Source organism: Meriones unguiculatus, chromosome 16, assembly GCF_030254825.1.
Source record: "Meriones unguiculatus strain TT.TT164.6M chromosome 16, Bangor_MerUng_6.1, whole genome shotgun sequence".
NCBI lineage: Eukaryota > Metazoa > Chordata > Mammalia > Rodentia > Muridae > Meriones > Meriones unguiculatus.
The window spans coordinates 61,081,440-61,109,084 of NC_083363.1; the positions used below are offsets into that span (position 1 = coordinate 61,081,440).

The 27,645-nt window shown below is 52.5% G+C and overlaps 1 protein-coding gene across 4 annotated transcripts in view; it reads right to left on the reverse strand.

Annotated features, from left to right (window-relative positions):
• Positions 1-27,645, reverse strand: part of Tbc1d8 (TBC1 domain family member 8) — a 96,645-nt gene that overhangs the window by 16,558 nt on the left and 52,442 nt on the right. For all 4 annotated transcript variants that reach the window (XM_060369913.1, XM_060369914.1, XM_060369912.1 and 1 more), the window contains 7 exons: positions 18,714-18,832; positions 17,064-17,292; positions 14,757-14,997; positions 7,441-7,648; positions 5,228-5,422; positions 4,339-4,512; positions 2,918-3,068 (listed from right to left, as the gene is read on the reverse strand). In XM_060369913.1, the coding sequence (XP_060225896.1) occupies positions 2,918-3,068; positions 4,339-4,512; positions 5,228-5,422; positions 7,441-7,648; positions 14,757-14,997; positions 17,064-17,292; positions 18,714-18,832 (1,317 nt within the window). The remainder of the gene's footprint in view (positions 1-2,917; positions 3,069-4,338; positions 4,513-5,227; positions 5,423-7,440; positions 7,649-14,756; positions 14,998-17,063; positions 17,293-18,713; positions 18,833-27,645) is intronic.

The window sequence follows — 27,645 nt, forward strand, 5'->3', positions numbered from 1 at the left end:
TAAAGCTCTCTTGCTAATGCATCGAGTCGTCTCCTGGTGGTCTCTGAGGGTCCCGTGAATCTGGCATTACAAGGGATGCGGCAGTAAGTGCCGTGAAACATTCTGAGACCTCACTTCTGCCAGGCAGCCCGGCCCAAACCGCCTACAGGAAAGAAAGCAGCTTTTCTCAGAATGTGACCCAGAAAGGGCAAATCGGGTGTGGTGTAGCTCAGAGAGGGAGCGCACGCCAAGCACGCGCACACACCAAGCACCAGCACGCCGGGTCTCACTCCCCAGCACAAACCGGAAGCCATCAAGTCATTACCATGCTTCTAAAAGCCGAAGTGCCCAGAGACACACACGTCCACACACAATGGTTATGTGTTAATTCAATAAGAAATTGCCATGTATCCCTGTGCAAAGCACATGAAAGGACAACAGAGAACGGGATGGCTACCACCCCAGAGCCAAGCTTCAGGCAGGCACAACATGCGAGTGAGGAGCCTGTGCCCTCAGGAACCTGCCCCCTGAGGTGAGCCCTGAGGGTGGGGGGTCGGGGGGGACAGCAGTGTGTCTGATTCTATCTCAAAGGCCAGGCAAGGTCTTAGATTCTAGATAGGTCTAGTGAAAACAGCCCCGTGCCTCGGTGCCCCTGCAGTGAGCCCCTGCTGTGACCCCCTCAGCAGCGCTCACACGTGCTGGGGGGACAGCTGCTCCAATGCCACAGCAACCTCCCATCATTCACGAACCCCGGCTTCCCACGTGGAAACAACAGCAAAGCAAGTTAGGGGACCCAGAAGGCCGGGCCGCAGCGCAGCCTCCCCGCTTTGCTCACTCCCCACTGTGAACAACACTGTCCTGACTGAGAACAGGAGCACGGCAGGCGCTGTCGGTTTGGTTTTTGGTGGTGGTGGTGGTGGTGGTGGGTTTTTTGTCTGTGTGCTTGCTTGCTTTTTGTTTTATTTTCTAAGACAGGTCTTCTCTGTGTAGGCCTGGCTGTCCCAGAATTGACTCTGAGGCAGATTTCCGTGTGTGTGTGTGTGTGTGTGTGTGTGTGTGTGTGTGTGTGAGCTGCTGAAGCACACTGGGAAGCAGTGAGGTGGGTGACGGCACTGTCATGGGCCAGGCAGAGCCTGAAGGAGCGTGGCCAAAGCCGAGCTGTGTGTGGGGGAAGCCTGGACAGGAAGAGGCAGGGCCAAACTGATGCACACGGGGAGGGAGGAGATGATGGGGGCGGGGTCACCAGCAAGGGTGACTATGGGGATAGGCCCAGGAAAGGCTCCAGGCCCACTGTGGTGGTTTGGAGGAGACCGGCTCCTACGCTTGAACACTTGGTCCCTAGATGGTGGATTGCTTAGGAAGGATTAGAGGGTGTGGTCATGTTAGAGAAGGTGTATCACTGGGGTTGGCTTTGTGAGGCCCGCACCAGGCCCAGCATCTTGTCTATTTGTCTCTGTGTCTCTCTGTCACTCTTCCTCCCTCTGTCCCTCCCTCTCTCTGACTGTATGTGTGTCTCTCTGTCTCTAGCTCTCTGTCTCTCTCTGTGTCTCTGTCTTTCTGTCTTTCTCTGTCTCTCTCTCTCTGCCTAGAGCTCTGAGCTCCTTCTCCAGCACCATGCCTGCCACTGTCCCCACCGTGATGGCCATGGATTAACCCTCTAAAACTGTAAGCAAGCCAATTAAATTTATTGTATAAATTGCCTTGGTCATGTCTCTTCAAAGGAGAACAGTAACTAAGACAGACACTTGGGAAGGGCAGACAGGGACAGAACGGCCGAGGCACAGCCTCCTGGAGCCTCGCTAGCACACAGCACAGCAGGCTCACATGGGGAAGCAGCTCCCAGCCATGTACCCCAACACCTGATGGAGGTTAGTCACAGTACAGGTGGCAGGGCCTCGCCTTGGCACCTCTGCCTAGCAGGAGTGTCCTCCTCACCTCCTCCTCACCCCGATGGGTGGGGAGGCCCCTGCTCCTGCTCCTGCTCCCGGCCTGAGCAGGAAACTTCTGAAGTCACTGACATCTCAGCCCCGGCCTCAGTAAGCCTTCTTGTGAGACTCTGAAGATAGTAGCCAGCATCCACAGGGGGAGGGCAGAGGACAGCCACTGTACTACAGCCTCAGGGGGAGGACGGCCATCCTGCTGTGACCACAGGGGGAGGATGGCCATCCTGCTGTGACCACAGGGGGAGGGCGGCCATCCTGCTGTGGCCACAGCAAGAGGGCGGCCACCCGGCTGAGGCTAGCCGTGGCTGTCACTCATGACTCACATGGTCTGAAAAGCAAACAGGCCAACATCTGTAACCACATCTCACTGGGGTACCACATTTCCAGTTGAGGAGGGCCATATAAACAACACAGAGGGATTCAGTTCAACACCGCAGAGCGCCAGCCAGCAAACACGGTTTTCTTGGTTCCTCTCTATCGGGGCCCACATCCAGCAAAGGTACTTCATTTCCAGGTAGTCCTTTTTCCATAGCCCAGACTGCGTCAGACTCACTATGAATCCGAGAACTGCCTTTAATTTCTGATCCTCCTGCCTCTGCTTCCCAAATGCTGGCTCGCAGGCTCGGGCTGCCACACCTTATTCATGTGGGGGCCTCACCGTTTTATTGACTTCACCTTTTGTGGAGAAGGGGTGAGGCAGGTCTTGCTGTACACCACAGCTTGACTAGGAATTTGCAACCCGACAGCATTGTCTTCAGCAACGACATTACAGGCACCGGCCGCCACGTCCAACCCATGAAGCCACGGTAAAGTGCGGTTACTGCCCTGGACCCCACATTTCCGGAGGAGGCACTGCAACCAGCCTCAGGGGCGCCACACTGCAGGGGCACCTGAGTCCACACTGCAGGGGCTTCATCTTTCTGTGATGCTTATAGGAAGGCCAATCCCGAGACCATTCCGAAGATTACCAACAGCCTGAGCACAACAGAACCCACCTGAGAAAAGCAGCCACAGCCTTCCACGCAGCGACTCAGGGATCCCCATGGCCACCAGCTTCCGGATCTTCTCGGTGCGGAACATGCACACGGTCCTACCGTACTCTGCAAAGTGGTCGTTCCACAGGCTGATTTTTATCTGTTCCCGGGACTGAAAGTGGAAACGTTCATTAGCGTGTCAAGAAAGTCTCTGTTTATCCGGAGCCAACAGGAAGGGCAGCAATAACAGTATTCACCCAGCAAACACGTCTGGGCCTCACCAGGCAGAAAGGATGCAGGACAAGTAACACAGAGCACCAAGGGGCCTGGTGGAGGTGTCTGCAAATACAACGTACAGGGACACAAGCACCTAAGTACTAGAGCAGCCTGCACTGGATGGGAGAGAATTCAAACCACTCGACTCCAAGGATAGGAGTAAAAGGTGTCCAGTGTGCCCTGAGCTTGACAGACAGAGGGACAAGGGGGGGGGCGACTATTTTCAAAACTTTTATTTTATAAGTGTGTTCTGCGTACACGTGTCTTCTGCGTGCCTGGTACCTGTAGAGGTCAGAAGAGGGGTGGCTCCCCTGGAACTGGAGTTAGGGACAGCTGTGAGCCACCCGAGGCCTCTGCAAAAGGAAAAAGGCCTTCTAACCACTGAGCCACCTCTCCTACCCCACTCTCTCACTATCAGGATTGAGGGAACATCCTTTCTCCAAAAGTCCCTTAAAACTATCCCCACGTAGAGAATGCTGACAGCCTTCCGTAGCATGTTTGCCATGTGTTGTAATAATGAGATCTGTCCAATAATGTGAGTAAAATATCCGTAAGCCTAGCATTTTCCTTCATTCGGACAGCAAGGGATGACTACAGGCGGTGTTTAGAGAGACAGAGAGGATTCGGTTTGGAATTTAAAGCCGACACTTTACCCAGGTGCTCTGGTGGCAGGCAGCAGTGTCACTGGTTAATAGCACTCGGGCCACCGCCTAGGCCTGCCCTGTGGCTTCCTACCTGCCAGCCCAGGTCCAGTTTCTAGGCTATCCACCAACTACACATGACTTCTGTCTCAAAGGTTTCCCTGCTAAAAGAAGAATAGATAAAAATGAAGCAAAAATAGGGCTGGGGAAATGGAACGGTGGATCAGGAGTGCTTGTGATCAAGCATGGGGACTTGAGCTCATATCCCCAGCACCTAAGTCAAAACCCAGTAACTGCAGGGTTGGGCTTCGGGGGAGGGCAGAGACAGGTGGGCCCCAGACCCCTGCCAGCCTGGCCAAGTGCAGACTTCAGGTTCAGTGAGGGGCAGAGAAAACACATATAAAAGGCACACACAAAAGACAGACTCACTGCACGCTGAGAAGAGCCGGCTCCCCTGTCCTTCCCTTGGTGCCCAGGACAGAGAGAGGGACGAGGGAGGAGCTGCTGCTACCGCACCCCACTCACCAGGCTCGAGTCGGGGCTCTGGCTGCCGGAGTGCTGGAAGCCGGCGGTCAGGGGCTCGGGGTGCGGCCGCGGGCTCTTCTCCTTCTCCCCCTCCTCGCTGCTCCGAGAAGACACCATTTCAAGGTCCCCAAACTTGTCACTGCATATGCTCGTTGAATAGAACACAGGTGAAGCCTGCCAGGCAGAGAGAGCGCGTGCACTCAGCACTGCGTGCCAGCGGAACAGGAAAGCAGGCTGGGAGCACGTGCCACACACGCATGGCAGCCAGGCTATCTGGAAGCCACGTTTGTCACCAAGTGCATGTGGCAGCTGAAGAAGGCAGAGATAGGACCCCTGGGCAAGGTGCTCAGTGAGGGCAGCCGTGTTTGTGCCAGATTTGAGTGAGAGAGCCAGCGCCAATGTGTGGAGGAATGACAGGATGATGGGCACCCCACATACACAGGCACACGCATGCACACACACCCCTACATGCATACGTATGTACATCACACATGCAGGAAAAGGTAAAGCTCAAAAGAAGTTTCCTGATGGAAGCCACAGCAATGATGTCTTAGCAAACCGAAGGGCATTCCCGCATCTCTCCCATCGCAGGACGACACACCATCTCTCTTCACAGACACATCCCTGCCACCCTGAAAACTCGGTGTATGGAAAGCTCCCCCTGGGGGTCCCCAATTCTCCTCTAACCCAGGCAGCATATGGGGGCACCCAGTCAACCCTCCTCCGTCCAGGTGCTCCCCCACGGGCCCTTCTGGTCCAGGCAGCAGAGCCTTGGAAGTGTCATCACAGGGACATACGGCCCAGCTGTGTCAGGGCGGTTTCCTCACGCCCACATGGCCCGTCTTCCCAGGCATCCCCTCAGAGACCACGGCCCTGTCATGGCTCCTACCATGTCGTCGCTCGGCGAGGCGTCATAGCGGGCGGGGTGGTTGGCGTGGACCTGCTTCAGTCTCAGCAGCAGGCCCTCCACCAAGTTCTCCCTGTCTTTGAGCTCAATGAACTGGAAGGCCATCTTGCTGCGGATGCTGACGATGATGGGGTTGGGCAGTAGGCTCGTGTCCTCCATCTTCTCAATGCTGACCACCTGGAGCAGAGACGACGCACACAGTACAGTGCAGGGGCCAGGCGTGTGTCTCATCACACCCTCAGGCATGTCCCACCGTGGAAGGCAAAACCAGTCACCACGGGCAGAGCTCTGGGCAGCGTTACCCATCAGCACCACAAGGGGGCGGCAGCCCAGGGTCCCGGCCACAGGTTGACTGGCTTAAGCAAATGGTTTATACAGATAACCAAGTACCATCAGCCTCCAAAAGCAAACTCAACACATCTCAATCACAGACGAACCCGCGGGTGCTGTGCTACCTGGAATGAGCCACTCAGAACACATAAACTCCAGGGCTGGAGACGACGCTCAGCAGTTAATAGCGCACAAGGACTGCTCTCAAGGAGAACCTACTTCAGTTTCTGGAGCACCTAATCAGTAGGTTCACAACTGCCCCTAACTCCAGCTCCAGGGAAGACATTGCTCGCTCTCTGGCCTCTGCAGGCAAGTGCACTCACAGGTGTATATGCACAAACACACACACACACACACACACACACACACACACACACACTTAAAAACAAGACCAAAATGGGAAAACACTGCACAATTCCATTTACTAAAGCTACCTCAAATTCATAAGGGAGGGAGGGAGGGAAGGAGGTGCAGAGGGGCACTAGTGTCTCAGTACAACAAAGGTTCAAATTGGGAAGATGGGGATGATGGTGGGGAGGCCTTTGTAGCCATGTGAACACAGCTGGTGCCCGAGAAATGCACACTTAACAGAGGTGAAGAGGATAAACGATGTTACAGATTTGCTGGATTCCTCTTGATTCTTTTGAAGACAGGGTCCAGGGTCTCACCATGTAGCCCTGGCGGTCCAGGAACTCAAGGTGTAGACCAGGCTGGCCCTGAATTCATAGAATTCTGCCTGCTCATGCCTACCGAGGACTGGGACCACAGCTTTCTCAGCTGATCGTAAAATGAGCACGTATGCACATGTATGTGTATGTCTGTACATGTATATACATGGGCAGCAGAGATCTCTGGCGTGAGAGAACTGGGCCTTCTGAAGACTCATGCTCAGGATGAACACAAGCGGCCTGACTCCAGAGGCCCCGCGTGTTGGGGTCTTGGTGTGTCATGACTGGTCCCTGTCCCCAAGGGACTGAGCTGTTCACATCTGGACATAAGCTCAGGTTGACTCTGACCCCCAACAAGAGAATTATGAAATCTTACAGTATGGAGGGGCTCTGACTCATTCTTAAGTTTTAAATTTTTTAGCTAAAGTTCTAGGAGTATTTGGAAGCCAAGGAGTTTGCCACTTGGATTCTGAGAGTGACACTTCTAGGTTGCGTCTCTCTTGGGGGGAGGCGGGAGGGGAGAATTCACGCCTAAGGGCTCTTGAAGAGCTTCAGTCATCCAACCTGCTCTCTAACAACGGCTTCACCAGTGAGGAGGAGGATGGGGCGGTCTCTGTACTCAGCCTTTCTAGGCAAATTTCAGGCTGCCACCCCGGCAGCTGGCAGCTCAGGCCCTGCTCCTAGAAGGCTAGAGGGCCATTGTTAGGCCACCCTTCCTGTGTCCTGTCACGGCAGCAGCACTAGAGGTTTGGATATGGTCTCCGCATGACCCCATCAGATCACCAGTGAGAAGCGTGGTCCCGGGAGGCAGTGGTAAGAGGAGGAGGGGTAATTAAGCAGTGCGGCCTAGCTGGTGTATTTGGGCCGCTGGGAGCGTGGCCCTCAGAAAGGGGTAACACGGACCTCAACTGGTCATCACAGAGTAGGTCACTGCAAACAGCAACAGGACTGGCCTTTGCCCTCTGTCTCACCATGTGGTGTCTCCAACCATGGCGTCTCCATTTCTGATAAGGCCTTGACCAGACCCAAGCCCAAACAGCACCATTCTCTTGTGAGCTAAACTTCTGCTCTTAAGTTTATGCAGCCTTGAGTGTCTCGTTTGAGCAAGGCAAGATAGACTCAAACCCTCGGGTCTAAAGGGCAGAGGGTGCCCCCGGAGGGCAAAGAAGGGCAGCCCGGGCGAGACGAGGGGCCTACCTCTCTCAGGGGGAGGACCACATTACAGCAGCCATCCTCTCTGCTGGCAAAGCAGATGTAGCTGTCGGAGGAGAACATGCGGCCAGCCGTGTGGCGGCGACTGAAGGGCGTCCAGAGGGAGCACTCCACCACCGCGTGCAGCCTCTCCCTCCTCGGCAGCCGGAAGAACGCCCTGAAGAACTCGTTCTGTGCTCGGGCCTCCAGGTCCCTGGGGAGTGATGGGGAGACGGTGAGTGAACCGGAGCGCACAAAGAAAAATACCTTGACGCCCCGCTGGCCTGGCCTGCACGCAGACAGGCTTTCCGGAGACCGAGCCAGCCTCGGGCACTCTGGGTTCACAGCCAGTCCCTGGAGCAAGCACTAGCAAAGCATACAGAGTCCACACAGAAATAATTACGTGCTCATCAATCAGGACGTTCGGTCCCACGGCGCACGGAAGGCCCAGACGTGGAGAGCGCAGGCTGCTTCTCCAGAGGACTCGGCTCCATTCCCAGCACCACGCAGTGTCTCACGCTTGTCTATAATTCTGGTTCCAGGCAGGGGCCAATGCCCTCTTGTACATACATGGCACACAGACATACATGCAGGCAAAGCACCCCCACACATTAAAAAAAAATAATGCATTACTAGGTTTGGTTTGGGTAAGAATGATCACAAAAATGGCATCAAAATGTAAGTACCAAAAAGTCAGATTATTCTAAGTGTGGTGATTTGACTAGCAATGGCCCCCGTAGATGCATGTGTGGTGCCATTAGGAGGTGGGCCTTGTTGGAGGAAGTGTGTCCCTGGGGGGCAGGCTTTGAGGTCCTCCATGCTCACAGTAGGCCCCTTTTGCTGCCTCCGCTCCTTCTCCAGCTTCATGTCTGCCCGCAGGCCACCATGCTTCTCGCTATGTGGATAACAGACTAAACCTCCGAAACTGTAATCCAGCCCCAATTAAATGTTTTCCTTTATAAGAGTTGCTGTGGTCATGGTGTTCTTCACAGCGATGAAACCCTAAGACACTAAGCGTTAGCCAGGATATGGGAGAGCCTCCACACACTGCCGATGGGTGTGTAAAAACGATGCGTGCGAAGCCAGCCTCACTGCTTAAAGGAGACTCGCCAATTACCCAGAAACTCTGCTCCTGGGCATACACAAACAAGAGACACGCCTGCTAACAACTCACGCACCAATGTTAACAGTGACAGCAACCAGAAGGTGACCCAAACATCCATCAGCTGGTAAACAGCTAAATAGAAGGGTGGTACGTCCCTTAGTTGGATAGAGGCTACTCAGCCACAGTCAGGAGGAAGGGGCGGATACACACAGCAGCGTGGATGAAGCTTAAACGTGCTCAGTGCGGGGCCAGACACGGAGACTGCTGCCTGACAGCGGCCCCGTTCAGCTCACGAACGCCGTTCATTATCCCAGCACAGGGAAGACAGCAGGGGCCTGAGTAATAAGGGGCCAGCTCCGTAAGAGGGCCGTCGAGAGGCACAACAGAGCTCAGGCCAGAGGCCCACGGAGCATCCGTGAGCAGCATCCCCCACAGCAGGACTCTCACACCATGGGGTTACGACCAAGACTCCACGCACACCTTTGTTAAACTTAGAAACTTAAGCAATCCCCAGAACTTAAAGGTAAAGAGTTCATTACTTTCTCCACAAACCCGGGATTTGTTCAGTCCGGACTAGATCAAACAAATGTGCCAGAGCCAGATCTGTCCCCTCTCTCTTCTCCACCAACCCTCTAGAGAGCGTTCTGGAAGAACTCCGTGGGGCCGACAGACTCTCACGGGAGGCATCCCTACCTGCATCTGCCACTGGCTCGGCTGAGGGACAGGCTAGGCCAGCCTGGCTTCTTCCCTGGGGGTCATTAGCCATGTCCACTGCAGGCCACCTGACTGACCAGGACTCCAGCCATCTGCGCTCAGAAAGGCTATCGTGGGTCCTCGGCTGTCTCCTCACCTCAGCAGGGACGCCTCGCCTCAGTGTCCTCTGCTGCCTCCTCGCCTCAGCAGGGACGCCTCCCCTCGGCAGTCCTGCCTCACGCAGCCACTTAAGACCCCCGTGTCTTTAGGAAATGCGAAGACTGAGCAGCATAGGATCAGGGCTGCGAGGGCAGATACTGCCTTTCCTCAGTGCCCAGTCCACGTGTAAGAGTGTGCGCACTCAAGACAACCAGAACTGTCGGGACCAGGGCACGGGCTCCCAGGGTCCAAAAAGCTAAGTTCAGCCTCGCACTCCGCCATGCCAACTTAAGAAACTAGTGATGGGGAAAGCAGGGGAAGATTATTCAATGTGGCCACACTGAGAAGAGGAACAGATAAAGGGGTACAGTGACCCAAGTCCGTCTTTAGGGTATTAACATGAGCTTCTGGAGGGAGGCCTGGCACAGGTAGGCATGGCCTCACTGGCTGCTCACTGCCTTGTGAGGTGTTGTCCCCAGAGCCCAAGGTCAGAACCATCACCGAGTCCCCATGCCTACACCTGAAGTGCAGACAGAGAAGGCACAGGTCAGGCTTTCCTCCTGCGTTTAGTCACCTGTGGTCCAGGGACATCAGCGTGGTTTAGCAGAAGTGTCTTCTTAGGGCCTTTGGAAATCATCCACCCTGACTCCCCAAGACAGCAGGATCTGGCCACACTGCCCCAAGAGAACCCCCTGAGCTGACCAGCAGACAATACCGGAGCAGCCCAGGGTGGACGGGGCTGGAGAATTGAGGAGCAGGTCTTCCCCTGAAAGATGCCTCTTTTGTGATGGCTAACACCAAGTTTTAGGTATAAATTACCGTGCTTAAGAGATCTATAAAACAAAAATGGCTTCAGCCCTGTGGTAGCAAGCCCCTCAGGAGCCAAGGAGTCCTTTCACAGGAGATGCCCAAGAGCACTGAAAAACACAGATATTTACATTACTATTCACAACCGTAGCGTATTCATTTCCGTGGCAATGGAAAGGATTTTGTGGTTTGGGGTCACGACAACACGAGGACTGTATCAAAGGGTCGCCGTATTAGGAAGGCGGAGAACCACTGCTCTAACCTGTAAACCCACTTTCCCAAGGGCAGGTGACTTCCTGGGATGCTGGGGGCTGCTCCTGTGGGATAAGCCATTGTTTTCACTTCTGTAAATAAGCATGGTTACACCAGTTGCACAGGATGTGTGTTTGATCACACAGAGGTGAGAGGTACGTAGACAGGAAGTACGTACGTCAGGATGTGTGCCCGCCCCTGACTGCACGAAGGTCGGGGGGTATGTGGCCTCACGGGTTTCGCCTTGATAAGCCCCTGACTGCTGTACTCTGGGACATTCTCTAGGAACCGCAGCTATGGGCCTGGCCAGCATCCATGGTCCTGGCCAGTATTTTAAAAGTTTGCTTGGAATTTGGCTCAGAGCTTGTGGCAGTGGTCTAACCCTCACCCAGTGGGATTAACACTTTCCCAGCTGTCCTCCTGTTCCCAGCAGAGGGCTTGCTCGGATCTGATGGAGGCCAAGGGAGAAGAGCAGGGAAGGACTGGGTCATCGGCGTAAGGCCAGAGTCCATAGACAGACGGGGTGGAGACAGGTACCACCACTGAGGGCACACCGGAGGAAGTAGCCCCCACTCACAACCTAACCCCAGCACACAGGAAGAGGCTCAGCGCTCATTGCCTCTCCAGGCACGTCTGCCCTGCCTTCTGTACAAAATGGCTGATAGCTGACCACACCCTAATGTTGGGGTAAACATTTGTTTGGGAGTTTCAGGATCGGTTTATTCCCTGCTCTCCTGCTGCCCAGGCAGCATCCTGCTGCTGCCACAGACCTGCATCCTGAGCTCGAAGATGATATCCTGAGGATCTCTAGTCTAGGTCCTCTGCACTGCGTGTCTGGGCCAGCGTCCCGAGCCCAGACAGAGCTTGCTGCTCTCCTCCATCGGATAGGTGGTTGGGAGGATGGCAAAGCACCATCCCCGCCCCCCTCGTACTGGAGTTGACAAAAATCCCAGTAGAGTGACCTCAGGACTGAGGTGACTAACAGGTAAACAGAAACTTAGTAACCTCTGCCTTTGACCCTACAGGTCACCACTGGAAAGCGGTCCTCTGGGAAGGGAAGTGAAAAATGGATCAAGGAAAGAGCTGGAGGGGCATTCCAGCTTCTCTGGCTCAGAGCTGGGGAGACTGTTTTCCTAAACCTTAAAATCTGCCTCCAGGCAGGTTGCCAAGAGGCCTGAGTCATTACCTGTTTACACCCACAGGCCCCGTCTCCATGACAAAAGCCATTGATGGGAACCACCCCAAGGGCAGGCCACTCTGAGAGAAAGTCCCTTCCCAGGTAAGGGACAGGTGGGGATACAGGGGGCCCAGAATCCTGCCTCAGTGGCGGGTCCAGCCCTGGGCACAGATGGGCCCTCAGACACTCAACTGCAGGCCAGCCGGCCGTGCAGTCCTTTCTTCCCTTGTCTTTCTAGTGGTACCCAGGGTAGAGCGATCAGGAGGATGGGGGGGCCTCTCTCTCCCTGAATCCTGGACCCGAGCACACACTGCCGGCACTGATGCTGCCCAAAACCAACTCGCTCTCTCCACCTTACACAGTCCAGGACCCCGGCCAGGGAACAGTGACATCCTGAGCCTTCCCACCTTAGCTTACCTCAAGATAATCCCCACAGGCTAGGAGACTCTCCTTTCTGTCCACTCGACAGCAAATCGTGCCCACCCTGGAGGCAGGCACATGTGCAGCCCCAAGCTGGGCTCCTGTGCCAAAGGCATGGTGGCTACAACTCAGGCTCGCAGGCACCTGCGCACAGACAGACGAGGGCAAAAGTACCTGGGACCTGCAGGAGCTCTCTATTGAGCCACATGCCCAAGCCATGGTTTGTCTGTTTTGTTTTCAAGGCTCTGTGGCATGGCCCTTGCATTTTTAAGAGATTATAAGCTGAACTAAACGACCCCAACAGCAAACCACTTGGCCTTCCCAGTGCACCAGGCTGCTTCTTTTCAAACTGAATCTCCTCCTACGGCTGTAAAGACTTGGGGGAGGGGAGCTGTGCAAACACCCGGGGCTGGGCATCAGAAAACCTAAGAGCAGCGCTCTGGGGGGTCCATCACAAGAGAGGGGTACAGCCTGTCTCACGAGGAAACTCTCCCATTATCAGAGCTAACTGTGACCATGTGAAGTCTCTTGAAATTTCACCCCCAAGAGCAGTTAAGTTCAGTCTAAGATGAATACACACAGCAAGAGGGGATGGGGTGGGGGACTGGAGGAATGGCTCAGGGGTTAAGAGCACCCAGAGGACCCAGGTTCAATTCCCAGCACCCATGACGCAGTTTTCAACTGTCTGTGACTGTAGTTCCAGGGGATTGGACACTCTCCCACAGACACAGGCAGGCAAAACACCAATGCATGTAAAATCTAAATAAATAAATAAAAGAAGAAGAGGGGATGGTGAGCACACCACCGAGTGTGAGGCAAATTACAGGTGTGGGAAATAATGCATCTTCATTTCCCTTAAAGATCTGTATCACCCAACACTAGGGTGTGGAGTTTTGAAGGAATTTGATAAAGACCAAGAATTCCCTGTGAAAAATGACTGGGACACAAAGTATCACAAATTTTTGTATAGGTAGAGGTAGAAGGACTAGGACTTCAAGTCCAGCCTGGGCTAAAACCTTCATCTCAAAAACAGAACCTTCAGCAAAGTGGCCGAATACAAAATTAACTCAAAAAAAAAAAAATCAGTAGCCCTCCTGTATACAAAAGACAAAAGGGCTGAGAAAGAAATTAGAGAAATAACACCCTTCACAATAGCCACAAATGACATAAAGTACCTTGGAATGACCCTAACCAAGCAAGTCAAAGACTTGTAGGAAAAAAATTTCAAGTCTCTGAAGAAAGAAATAGATGCTGACCTTACTAAGGGGCCTGGCCAGCTTCAGAGACAGGAAGGTGGCAGCCTGGCAGTTGGCCTGGCAGTTCCCCTTCAGCAGGGGATGAACTTGTTATGGCACACAGAGCGATTCTGCAGGTGGGCAGTGGTGGTGGCCACGGGATGGGATACGAGTGTGCTTAGAGCTACAAACTGTGTGCACACTTACATGTGATGCCCTATGAGAAGGGATTTGAACTCCTGACCACAAAATACGTTGTGAGCGCCTGTTTTTTCTCAAAGGCCACACTTACCCAGCTGTGACCCATAAAGCTCAAATCCCATTGGGCTCCAACGCAGTGTTCTGAGCTTCAGAAAGCAACGCTGAATTTGTTTAGTGACAAGCCAGACAACTGCCTCACAGAGCTTGCCGTGACAGCTAAATGTGCTCCACAGCAAAGGAACCAGCACCACCCAGCCATCCTGCCTACCCCCAGAGGCTCACAGTCTGAGCAGCGAGGTCCGGGATGCAGCTCGGCGGCAGAGCACATCCCTAGCCAGCATCAACCCTGGGGCAAAGGTCCAGCACCATTAAAAAGCAAACTGTCTTCCTGCTCACTGATAAAGTCAACAACCAATCTCCACCACGAGGGTGCCCATGTCATGTACTGAAATATTTGGATTAAGAGGGTCCCTAGGTCTGGAAGACCATGTAAAGCGCATAAAGGAAGCAAGGGACAATGACAGCCCCCTTCCCTGCTTCTGTCTGTCGGGATTTACCGCAGAGATGGGGGCCCGGATGGCTTGGTGGGCACAGACATTTCCAGAAAGCCTGACCCACAGACCCACATGGTGGAGGAGAAAACTGACTCCCTCAAGTTGAACTCTGACCTCCACACTCTAGCAGTGAGTGTGTGACGGCCCACACACACGCTCTAACACAAAATGAAAATGTCATAAGGAAATGGAAGATGAACCACAGAGGCAAATGTGAGGGGCACCGCCGTGGAACTCTTAGGTTCGGAATCCTTGGCCTCCGCCACCCTTCAATCAAATATTCAGAGAAATCCTCCTGGCACCAGACGTGGGCATGCTTCCTGAGTGCTCTTCCCTGAACAGTACAGCATGACAATTATTTGCACGGCCCTGATGCTGTGTCAGGTATGACAAACCCTCTAGATACTGCCCAGCATCGGGCCTCCGAGCCGGCTGCACGCAAATACTAGTGTTTTACAGCAGGGCCTTGCACAGCTGTGGGTTAGAGGGCCATAGAGGTCCTGGAACCAATGACTGAGGCAAATGGCGGAAAGCCACGTTAGCTATCAAAAGCACACGGAGGGTGAGCCGTGCAGCTTTGCTACAGAAGCACGAGGAGGGGGAGCAGGGGGAGCAGGGGGAGCAGGGGGAGCAGGGGGAGCAGGGGGAGCAGGGGGAGCAGGGGGAGCAGGGGCCCGGGTCCCCCGAGCCGCTGAGGGGCAGAGGGAGTGAAGCCCCACCTCTTGGTGATCTGGCTAGGCTCCTGCAGGTCGGGGTCCAGGTCGAAGACCTCATTGTCCAGCAGCCTCCGGAGCGTCACGTCGGCCAGCTGCTCCATGATCTTAAACACCTCATCCAGGTTCAGGAAGGTGGAGAAGTCACGCTCCTTGTTCTGAGTGGTGACCCTGATGGTGTCCGTGAGGAAGACGTTGGACGTCCGCTCCAGCTTCTGGACGTCCACCCAGGGGATTACAAGTTTAACTGTGGGAGAGAAGGGCACGGGCGTGTCCGATGTCAAACGGCAGCCAGCTTCAAGCAAGCGCAAGCGGCAGACGGTCAAAGCTCCCTCTCCTTTGTCGAAACTAGGAACTTCTCTTGAGCCAGGGCAGGGGAGCAGCCTGGGGCTGTGAGGCGGCTGCCGGGAACACACAGCCTCACCCGGTGGTTTCTTATGGACTTGTATGAAAATTCCCATGTAGCTGGCTGCTGCCCACTCCCAGCTACCACACACATCCAGGGGACACTATTCTGGGATGCCAAATTAGCTATGCAAAGACTGTCTCAAAAATCCTTACCCAGCCATGCAACCATTAATAAATATCAGAAAAAGGAGTCCTCTCTGAACCAGGCAGCTAACACGCATTTCCACCGTTTCTGTCTATTTGCTTTGAGATACTGTTTTCAGGGCTCGGATCATTTTAAAAGGCACCATTTGTGCCAACCTTGACCAGAAGTTTCTTAGCTGCCTCTGTGGTTTCACACACAGTGTCTTATACACACACACACACACACACACACACACACACACACACACACACCTTGGTCCGTTTACACCACCAACTCCCGTTCATTAAGCAGCTATCCATGAAGAGGCCGCTACATACAGTGCTTTGCAGGGGAACAGTTTGGGAAGGACACGTTCCTCCGAAGGCTCACATATGGGGGCCTTGGTCCCATGCCAACGCTGCTGTGTGGGGAGGTGGATCTTTGGGAGCATCTGTTCCCGGACCCTTCCTGTCTACAGTAAAACAGGACACTCCCGACACACACCCCAGTGCCGACATGTTCTGTGTACGTGTGCAGCCTCAGAGAGAGTGAACCAGCTTAATCCCCAGCCCTGCTTCTGTCAGGCACTTTCACCCGGTGATAAAAATCATTGCGTGTCCTGTCTGAATCTGCTTGCTCAAGTTAAGCGAGACAGGCAAACAGGTAAGCAAGCAGATCTGGGGGAGCCCCACACAAAAACATGTACAAATTATGTGGAGGGGAGGCTTCCTGGGGGGACAAAATCACAGTGGCGTTGGCAGGAAGAACAGGCCTTTACACGTAGGGCATACACACAGGGAAGGGCATGGTATTCAAAGGAGCAAGACCTCCCATAGCCAGGGCTAGTGTGCACAAAGGAGTCAACAGTGAGCAAAGAGAGGTGCGATGTGGAACGTGTGTAAGGGGTCCCGGAGCATCGCGGTGACGCAGCCACGTGGAGCGCGGCACACCGTGTACCGGAAGCTCCCCAAAGATGCTCAAGGGGGGGACCCTTGGGCTGGCCTCCCAAACACGCTCAGAAAAGGAAAAGACACTATTCGTCACATTTGTCGCTTTACCTACTGCTGCGGTGGAATTCCCTGACAAGAGCGGCTAAGAAAGAAAGTGTTGATAGGGGCTCACAGTTCCAGGGAACGGCCCACGGTGGGAGGGAAGGTATGGCAGCAGGCATTTAAGGCGGCAGCTCACGGCCATCCTCAGTCAGGAAGGAGATGGAGACAGATGCCAGCACTCAGCTGCTCTCACCCCACCCCCACCCCCACATGCACACACGAACATGTTCAGGGCTGGAGAGTTGGCTCAGATGTTAAGAGCACTGGCTGCTCTTCCAGGGGACCCAGGTTCAGTTCCCAGCACCAGAGAATCTGACCCTTTCTTCTGGCCTCTGTGGGCACATAGCACACTTGGTTCACAGATGCATTCGAGCTAAATACCCCAGATATGACACACAATATAAAATATAAAATATAACCTTGGGGAGAATAGATTCTCTTGCAGATCTATTCAGTCATCAGCTAAGATTCTGCATTTCCAAAGCACCTACAGTCCTAAAAACCTGGTAGTAGCTACCTGAGTTACATGGAAATGTTTAAGAGAGTAAACGGAACAAGCCCTCCCTACGTCAAGCCCCCTGTAGGGGAAGCCTGCATAATTAAGCACGAATAACTGCAAGAATCATGGGAAATATTGGATCATGCACGCTGTGGAAACACTCTCTCAAGAGCGAGGCTATGGAGCGGACGGGCTGTGTGCACTCAGACCGCCTGGCTGGCCACACTTACGCTCCTTGCCAAGGAAGAAGGAGTAGAAGCAGAGGTGGTTGATGCTGAGGTAGAGCCAGCCCTGGCGCGGCACCCGGCCCTTCCAGCAGCAGCAAGAGTAGAAGGTGACCAACTTCTCTGCCTCGGGGAAGCTGAACCGGGCCTCGAACTTCACCAGGGCTTCCCGGAACTTCTCGGGCTCCTCCTCCTGCTCCGCCAGCCTGCTGCTGGTCTCCTCGGCAATCAGCGCCTGGGCATGGAAAGAACACAGTTACCTGGCCAGCCAGGCATTGGTGAGACAGAGGGACAAGAGGACAGCAAGTGGGAAGGATGGGCGGACAATGGATGTTTGCTACAGCAACCGAGAAAAATGACCCAAAGGAGGAAAGAACCAAATCTCGTCCTTGAACTTTTGAGTTAAACATGGAAACGCTGATCTGGGGCCATCAAGGCGGCTCAATGAGTGAGGTGCTTGCAGCCAGGCCCGAGGATCGGAGTGTGACCTCCAATCCCACCTGGCAGAAGCAGAGAGCAGACTCTAAAGCTGTGCTCTCACCCATACGCACACTGTGGTATGTGTGCCCATGCACGCAAATAAGTGTGGTACCATCATTTTTAACGTGAATTGGAAAATGTCATTAGCCCAGCAGCTAATGCATTTCAATATGTCTGTGCATTCTGCTGAGGTAGAGCAGAAATAAGTCAAGCTGCCCCGAGGCCCCAAGGAACCCATAGCCTCTGGGTGTGAGCATGAACAGCACACAGAACCTGAGTGTACTCATGTGATCCAGGGTTGACCTATGCCCCTTCCTTGAGCTGGAAAGATGGCTCAGTGGTTAACCACACTGGCTGCTCTACCTCTCAGCATCTGTGTGGCAGCTCACAAGCATCTATAACATCAGTCCCAAGGGATCCGGTGCCCCAGTCTGGCCTCTGCGGTCAGCAGGCAAACACACAGTAAACGACATATGCGCACACTTATCGTATACAGTAAACAAAGAATAAGGAAGTACTTTAAAAGCAGTGTGGTGGCACACGCCCCACCCTTCCTCCCAGCACTCAGGAGTAAGGGCAGGCTGGGCCACACGGCAAGTAATAGGCCAGCAGAGCGAAACGGTGAAACCCTATCTCAGAAACAAAACCCTTGTCTTCCTGATATTTCCAGGGAAGCAACTGTGAAGACCTCCTGGGCTTCATCTAACTGACTGACTTTGAAAAAAATCTACTTATAAAAATTAACTTTCCACCCATTTGGTCCGTACATGAACATCCATGAACATCCATGTTCCTTAAGACAAGGCAACTTTTCGGGGTTGCTACCAGACCCTTTCACTGCACAATTTATTTTAGACATTAGACCTAACGTATTTATTATTTTATTTTTTATTACTCTGAAGGATGGACGGAAGAGAAAGGTCAGTTGGTGAAAATGTTTGCTGTGTGAGCGCGCACACCTCAGTCTGGATCCCCAACCGCCACGTAGGAGGCAGCCAGGAGCTCGCTGGCTAGCCAGTGTGCTCAAAACAAGCTCCAGGCTTCCTAGGAGATGCTGGCAGGACGGAGGGACAGGGGCAGCTCTACCACCGATCTGACTCCCCAAAGCGAGTGTGGAAGGCTGGGCAGCCCGGAGCTCAGGGCGCCGTGAGGGGAGCTAGCAGGTGTGGGACCTACCTTCACCTTCCCCTTGACGAAGCTGGCGATGTCGTCTTTGTTGTCAAAGACTGACAGGGTGTGCAGCAGGTTCTGCTCCAGCCAGTCCCAGTGCTGGTTGATCTCCTCCAGCGTTGCGCCTGGATTCGGACAGACAGACAGACGTCAGGAAGGAGGAGGACCTTCTCCAACAGGAGCCACCTTCCCAGCCCCTGGCATACATGGGCTTGTGTGTATTTCACCCATGGCGGGTCAGTCTGCTGCACAGCAGGCCCTTTCCACGGACACCAGCGTCTGCCCTGTCGCCTGGCAGCTCCGGACACCAATCCCACAGACGGGACAGCTGGCTGAGAGGGGCCCTGGCTGTGCCTTGACAACGCCCCCTCAGTGACAGACACTGGCGATTGCACAGCTATCCCAGCAGAGGACATGCCCCAGACAGCCGACTAGCTGCCACCCACGCCTCGAAGTCCTGGAGCCCAGGCTCACCGCAGCAGGGCCTGCTGGGAGGCCCATTGGCCAGACAAGAATGCTGCCACTTGGGAGCAGCAGAGCTCGGGCCAACCAGGAGCAGCCTAAGAAGACATCTGTCCTGGGATGGACACTTTGTGACATTTACAGCAGTGGCCCTCAAGTACAGTGCGTGTTATTGCGCGTGCGCGCGCACACACACACACACACACACACAGCATGAGATTATACGCAATCTGTGAGTTAATTTCTTTGAGCGGCAGCTGAGGTGCTCGCATCAGGCAACACTGTTAACTAAAGCATAGTCATGTCAGCCATCTGTTTCCTCTCAGGGAGCCTTCTACTGGTCTGTACCTCACGCAGAGGTCGCGTCCAGCCTCTGGTGAGGGCTGATGCTCAGCTAAGGGCACTGAGACCCAGGTACAGTCCCTGGCTGGAAAAGTTTAGTCACATTTCCAAAACAGGACAAGACTGAGCCCAGAGAATGCGCGGCTGCTGAAGTTTGGTATCACCAGAGCCAGGGGAGGGGGAGGGTCTCCAGGACGTCACTGATACTCATCGCGAAGCAGGTGTGCCTCGCTCAGAAGTGAGTTTCCTTTCTCTCCTCGTTACTTGTTACTTGCAGTAACAAGGAGAGTGCAAATTCACCCAGAGATCTTGGAAGCACACACGTTAGCACCACTCATCTGAAAGCTCTAATCTGAAAGGCCCCAAGTCTAAATAGTGAAATCTCACACCCGCCATAGCTGCAAACTTCCTTCACGCACAGGATTTAACACAGTATCAAAAAGACACAGGCTGTGGGAAAAAGGTAAGTGACCGTCATGCCCAGACCCGATCCTCACACTACTGTATCGATCGATAGAAGTATTCCATACGCCAAAAGAACCCAAAACACTTCCGGTCCTGAGCATTTCGGATAAAGCATCAGCTGGCATGGATCTTGAGATTTGGGCCCATGGGAATGAAGACTAGGTATTGAATGAGGCTGCTGTCCTGGGTGGAACAGGAAAGTACCTCAGAGACTACTCCATGAGGGAAATCAAGAGTTAAGTCACATGACGTACCGCGCAGAGCACAGCGTACTGTGTTCTCACTAAATCCAGCGTCTTCCCAGCACTGGGGGAGGCAGCCGACAGGTTCTCAGCCCAGTGCCTCCACACACAGACTAGGGCTTGGCCCATTTGGGTCTTTCCAGGTGTGAGGCCTGGGCTGAGAGGCCTAGCCTTTCCAGATCTCCTCATCTCTCCTGACAGGCAAAGCTCATTTTACAAGAAAATCAAACCACCCAAGTCTGGCCTCCACCTGCCTACCTGCCGTGTCTCTGCTCTCTCTCTCTCTCTCTCTCTCTCTCTCTCTCTCTCTCTCCCCTGAACATGGGACACCCAGCACCTCTCGGCCCTCAGGGGGCTGTAGCACACCACATCAGCCTCTGACTCGATCATTCCTGCCCCGTCAGTGCTCCTAACTGTGTGACAGTGACACGCCTGGCACCTCAGCATCTGGAGAGTCCCTTTAGAAAGCCAGTCATGCTACAGCCCAGGAGCCTGGCACAGAGCTGGAGAGGGCAGGCCCTTATTTACCATCACAACACAACCAGCCAGGACACTAAGCACACAGAAGATTACACTGGAGAGGAACTGTCTTTATCAACCTTCAGCACTCTGCTATGTTTTTTTCAGATGTACTTCCTCATTCATAAAAGCAAAACAGAGAACAGGGAAGAGGGAGAGAGGAGAGCTACTGACCTGTACTTCAGACACAAAAGAGAAATGGAGGCACAAGTATTTGTCCTGGATCGTATGAAGAGCAACCGAACCTTGCAGTGCACCCCCTGGAGTCTCCCCACAAAAGACACCGCCTACCTAGCCCGATGTCCAGGCCTGGAAGAGCACTTTTTGCGCGCGGCAGGCGCTCGGCCTCTCCCTTCTTCCTGCAAGCACCTTCCCAGATGTGCAACACAGGCAACGGTTCATTTGTTCAAAATATTAAATTGTTGTTAATCGTGTATGGTGTGTGTGTGTGTGTGTGTGCGCGCGCTATGAGTGCGGTTGACCACAGCGCCCAGAAGATGGTGTCTGAACCCCTAAGGCTGCCATTACCAGCAGCTGCAAGCTTCCTGATATGGGTGCTGAGGACTGCGATCATGTCATTTGCAAGAGCAGCACTTGCCCGAAACTGCTGCACCATCTCTCCATCCCCTGCCATTAGCTTCAACTAACAATTTAGATACCATGAATAAAGCTATAACCAGGTCCCAACCCCAATATATCACCGTGGAATTAAGAGTTGAGACAGGAGCTGGAGAGATGGCTCTGTGGTCAAGAGCACTGGCTGTTCGTCCAGAAGACCTGGGTTCAATTCCCAGCACCTACATGATGGCTTACAACTGTCTGTAACCCCAGTTCCAGGGAATCTGACTCCCTGGAGCCCACATACATGGTGTACAGCCCTAAATGCAAGCAAAACACTCATATATCATATACTGGAAAAATATATGCATACATGCATGCATTTATTTTTTAATGACTTGAGATAGTCAGATGTAGAGGCACATGCCTTTAATCCCAGCATTCCGGAGGCACAGGCAGGCAGATCTCTGTGAGTCTGAGAACAGCCTGGCCTACATAGTGAGTTCCAGGACAGCCAGAGCTACCTAGAAAAACCACAACCCAAATAAGCAGAAAAATAAAACACTGGACTTTTACTCTTAAGAAATGCTTCTACACAAAGCTCATAACAAGGAAAGAAACCCCAAACTATAAACAAAGCTAGCACATAAAACCTATCTCTGGCCTCAGTGCGCTGGACTTGCAGCCGTGAGTGGGAACCCTCACCCGCGCCTCTCCCAGCAAGGACAGGAATCAGTCAGCGTGAGGAAACATTTCCACCCCAGGGTCCGTGTCCTACAGAAGCTGCCAAGTGTCAGGCAAACTTTCCGAACTGAATTTCCTCTGCAGAGACGCCTCGGAGTGGGCTTCATGAGCACCACGGAGCAAGGCGGGTTGGTAGGTGTGACCATGGATGACGGAAAACGAGTCACCTCACTTCATGTCACAGAGCCTTTCTGAGCCTGCACTGAAGCAGCGGTTTCCCAAGAATTCAAAGCAGTCCATCGGAAATGAGCTAAAAAACAAAACAAACACCCAGAATTCAAAATGGACTGCATATCTCCCAGTAAGAGCAGCCACTGAGTGGAGGACTGCAAGTGCTATGCACACATCAATACATTTCTGTCTGTGGGTCATATTCTGGTTGAAAGTCACCGCATTACAGATACTGTTGAGAAAGGTAAGGAAAGTTTGCCGCCTGTTACAGAGTCAGAGGGCAGGAGGACGAACAGGCTTGTCCTCCCTATGCAACGCTGAGGCTCTTTCTCATCTTCGACGTTGGCACTCCAGAACCAGATGGCTCGGTGGGTAGGGAGCTGGCTGCCACGCCTGTCAGGCTCCGTGCTCCACACATGCCGGAACACGAGCGCATCACACACCGGCAAAAATGGTTTTTAATGTAATTGAGTTACCAACAAAAAGCCACAAGAACCCCTCAATGTTTTAAGCTCATGTTTCCACGTGGGCCACATTCCTAGATTTCATGGTCATCTGCAGCCCGTGGACCAGGTTTGCCCACCTGGCCTAACCGCCGAGTGCTGGGGGAATGTTTCCTCCCTCCTGCTGGATCCTGCCCAGACAACAGAGACGTCTGAATGTGGCTTCCCCAAGTCCCTGTGTGGACGCCCGCATGCCAACACTGTATTTCAAGAAATGGCTTTTCAGGGGAAGTTGGGTTAATTGGGGCTTAAGGTGGGGCCACGGACCTAACAGGACCGGTGTCATATCATGCCAGGAATGTTTGTCCACCAAGGAAAGGCCAGGGCAGGACACGCCATGAAGGTGGTCCTCTGCGAGCCACGAGAAAGGCCATGTTGGAAATGCACTGGGTTGTGCAGCCTCCGGGATGGAAGGAAAACAAAATCCTGTTGTTTAAGCCCTAGTCAAGTCCATGAGAGTTTGTTACAGCAGCCACATAGACTAAACCAAAAACTGCAGACTGACAAGAGCAACTGGCAGAGTTACACCTGTCCTCCCAAAACCTCTCCTTCTACAGAAAAAGACTTTTTTCTTCCAAGAAAGTTGAGAATCTGATGTGGAGCTCAGACTTGGATCATTAGAAAGCCAAACAAACGAGTGACGACTCGGGAATAACCAAGTCCACGTGGGAAGCAGCAGGCGCTGGCTGCAGCTGTTTTTGAATGCTTGGCATACATCATTCAGACAGGCATGCTGCATCTTTAAATTCACCCCATAAAAATGTCACAAGGTGGGCATTATCACCATTCTCTAGCACAAAGAAAATAGTGAAGAAAAAAGCCAACGCCGTGGACATGTGTGTGACGCTGGCCTCCACCCCTGCGACATCACAGCGGATGGAAACCCGGAGCCACCGTTCCTGCTGGCTTTCCTTTGGGGGTACCGTCATGAAATAAAACAAGGGTCTCATTGTCCACACTTCCAGCTTCTGCACGGACACAGCCATAAATAACTGGGTCTATGCTTTGGCTTTTAAAAAAGTAACTGTTTCTCTCTACAATAAACACGCGACTGGATTCAGCGTCTCTTCCAGCCTCCTACAACTCAAAGCACTATGAAATGGGCACTCTGTTCAGAGTCCAGAGCTGTTCCTATGAACTGGCAAAACGTTTCTCTATTGATCACACACTAACCATCTAGCGTCGAGTCCAGAGGGGCTGGAAAAGTGTGGCAGGCAGGGGGCAGCATCCCCTGTCACTCACGGACACAGACACAGAGCATCCCAGCACACACTGCAAACGGGGGAAGGATGGGGAGCAGAGTCTGCCTCGCATGCTCGGGGCCCTCGGCTCAGTACCCAGCACCCACACGAGGTGCGGCACACCTGTGATGCCAGCGCTTGGGAGGTGGAAGCAGGAGGATGGGACTTGTTCTGCTTTGGTTTCCGCTGCTGTGATAAAACACTCACCAAACACCATGGTGGGAGAGAAAGGGCTTGCGCGGCTCCCAGTCCACCACCAAGGGCACCAGGGCAGCAGCAGGAAGCAGGAACCGCGCAGAGGCCGTCTTCCGGCTGGCTTCTGCTGGCTTGTTCGGTTGCTTTCTGACACAGCCCAGGCCCACCTGCCTGGCAGAAGCACCACTCAGCCTGGCCTAGGCCCTTCTACATCAATTAGCAGTTAAGAAAAGGCCTCGCACACATGCCCACCAGCGGCCAGTCTGGAGGCCGGGTGAGCTCCCCAGTGACTCTGGGATAGGTAAAGCCGACAGATGAAGCTGTGTCAGGGTCGGCCTGAGCTAAATTGGACATGTCTCAAAAAAGAAAATCTTTTAAAATTTAAAAATCCCTAACAAACAAATAACAAATAAGAGAATGCTGTTGGACTGAAAGGAAAACACTTTTTTTAATTTTTTTGAAAACCCAGATTCTGAAAGCAGAGACTATCAGATCTAACCTGTAAGTCTAAAGCAATTAACCTCACGAGAATATCATTATGACCTGCTGGATTTTCCTGTTTTTAAAAATATTATCTAAATATGTTTCTTATTCTATTCTCTCAGAAGAAATGAATCATCAAAAATATTTACAATAGGGGCTGGAGAGATTGCTCAGTGATTAAGAGCACTGGCTGCTCTTCCAGAGGACCTGAGTTCAATTTCCAGCATCCACATCGTGGCTCATACCATTTATAATAGAATCTGGTGCCCTCTTCCAGCATGCAGTCATACATGCAAATAGAGCAGTCATATATGTAAGTAAATCTTTAAAAATATTTACAGTATGTGAAATCAAACAAAGTCAATCTCAGGTACCAAAAGCCAAACAGATTTCTAATTTCTAATTCAAATGACAAACCCTTCATTGAATCCGCCCGGATGCTCCTCACAGAAGCAGGGTAGACCAGATGGAGAAGATTGGTAGTAACCACACAGTAAATCCAGCAGGAAAAGCAGAGGAGGCACAGACACCAGCAGACAGACACAGATGGACGCTGTGATCAGCGTCAGGTCCAGACACACAAAAAGGCCAGGGACAACCCAACCAGAAATAGTCACTTAAATGACAGACACACTAGATGGAATTAAAAATTATAGACTCTAGGTGGGTTTGGTGGTGCACACCCTTAATCCCAGCGTTTGGGAGGCAGAAGCAGGGGGATCTCTGTGAGTTTGAGGTCAGCCTGGTCTACAAAGTGAGTTCCAGGACTGCCAGGGCTACACAAAGAAACCTTGTCTCAAAGAAGGGAGGGAGGGAGGGAAGGAGGGAGGGGCTAAGGAATGGAGGAAGGAAGGGAGGGGGAGATTAGAATATGGAGCTAATAGTTGAAGAAGGAAACAGCAGAGAACAGTAAGCATCCCTCGGGGCCCCATTTTTTCATCTAACTGCCATAAAAAGGGGTGTTGGGAAGGGGAAAATGGGTTGTTTGAGTAGTAAGGACGTATAAAGAGGAAGCACAGTTTCGCCTTCTGGATGGCAGGTGGAACCTGCCAGAGCTATGAGGCAAGCAGGAAGCCCAAGCTTGAGTTCAAGTGACTCCAACAGGCCCCAGTTAACTTCATTTCAGCACACCATAGTGACACCTCAATTTTTGAGAGATATTTAATTTATCATGGGGTGAACTATTACAACTTCTGGGATTTTCTTTAAAGTACTTCAGGGTAGAGGGGAAAAATCTTAGCAACAAAATGAAGCAAGCTGGGCAAACCCTGATCCTAATGAGGATTCCACAGGATTTCATTACAATCCTCAGGACTTTTTACTGTTTCAAAATCCTTACTGGGGGCCAGAGAAGTGGCTCAGTGGTTAGAAGCACTTAGCGCCCTTGCAGAGAACCTGGGTTCAGTCCCTAGCTCCCACATGGTGGCCAACAACCGTCTGCTAACCCCAGTTCCAGGCATCTGATACCTCTTCCGGTCTCCAAGGGCCACTGTGCGCTCGGGCACACACACACACAGAAAGTAAAACACGTATTTATTAACAACTTTTTATAGAAGGGAACTCATACATGATACTGTAAATGATCAAAACATGGCCGAGAGGGTCATGGGCCCGGGGTGGCCTTACTGCCATTGTTTGGTTGAATAGACGGCACTCAGCAGCCTTCTGAAAGTCTGTTGACAGCTTTGTGGGAACACACACAGTTCCGCATTGTGAAATTTGTTTTTATGGACAGGAGACCTGTCACCACTGGACTATATCTATTATGATACCCATGAAACAAATCCCGTGTTTAGATACGTGTGTCATCTCCAAAGTATTTCATGATATACATGCAAACATTCCAAAGTAAGAAAAAAATCCGAGCATTTCAGATACGTGGTACTCAGCTTGCCGCTTTTTAAAGCAGAGACTTGCCAGCCCCAGGAATTCAGCTGTATCGGAGCAGCGGTTCTCCCTTCCCAACGCCACGACCCTTTCACACAGTTCCTCACGCTGTGGTGACCCCAACCGTAACATTATTTCGTTGTTACTTCATCACTGTAATCTTTCCACTGTTATAATGTAAAGGTCTGATATGCAGGATATCTGATAGGCAACACTAAAGGGCTCACAACCCTTCTCATAGCAGAGAAACCAGAGAAACAGACTTAACTGAGACATCACTGACACTAGCAGGACACACACACACACACACACACACACACACACACCTCACCAACCACCGTGAATCTGTTATAGAGAAGAAAGCCTTCAGAGCAGCATACGGCACAGGAGGTCACAGCGCCTGTCCCCATGACCCCCTTCCAGATCAGCAGGGGGTCAGCTAAGAGTACCAGGATTATCTTCCTGAGGCCCTCATGTCTCAGCACCTCCTCGTGTATTAAAGAGAGAATTGATCAGATAGTGGCAAAGCACCCCCATCCAAGTCGTCTATCTCGCAGAGTCATAGCCTGCGCTGGAAGTCAGGCAACCTGTGATGTGGGGATTCAATTTTTACTTTGCTTTTGTTTGTCCTCCATATACTGTCCAGGCTGGTAACAAATTCACAGGATCAAATGACCCTCCGGCCTCAGTCCCTGGAGACGTGGGGACTACAGGCATGTACCAACACACTCAGCTCGACAGAGATTTTTAACCTTGCTTTTAGCCTCAAAATATATCAGACCTAAAAGTTGGTCTTGGCATTCACTTGCTTTTAAAACACCTATTAACAATACACTACAAAAATACATTTTTCAATGAAAATAATTTGTACACAGGCAAAATTAATTTTGAAAATGCACTAACAGCTCAACTGGCAGCATCTCCTCGCCAGGGAAGGAAACATTAGCTGGCACCCTCTTCTCCTCCTAGGGGTGAGCCCCGTGCGTGTGGAAAATTCCAGCCTGTGTTGTTCCAAGGAAACGCCGAGCCACTGAAAACAAGTGTAACAATCCTGACCTCAGCGTGTAAACCTGAGAGTTCACTCTCCTCCTGCTGGGCTGCCTCCCAGATGTTCCTTGAAGCACCC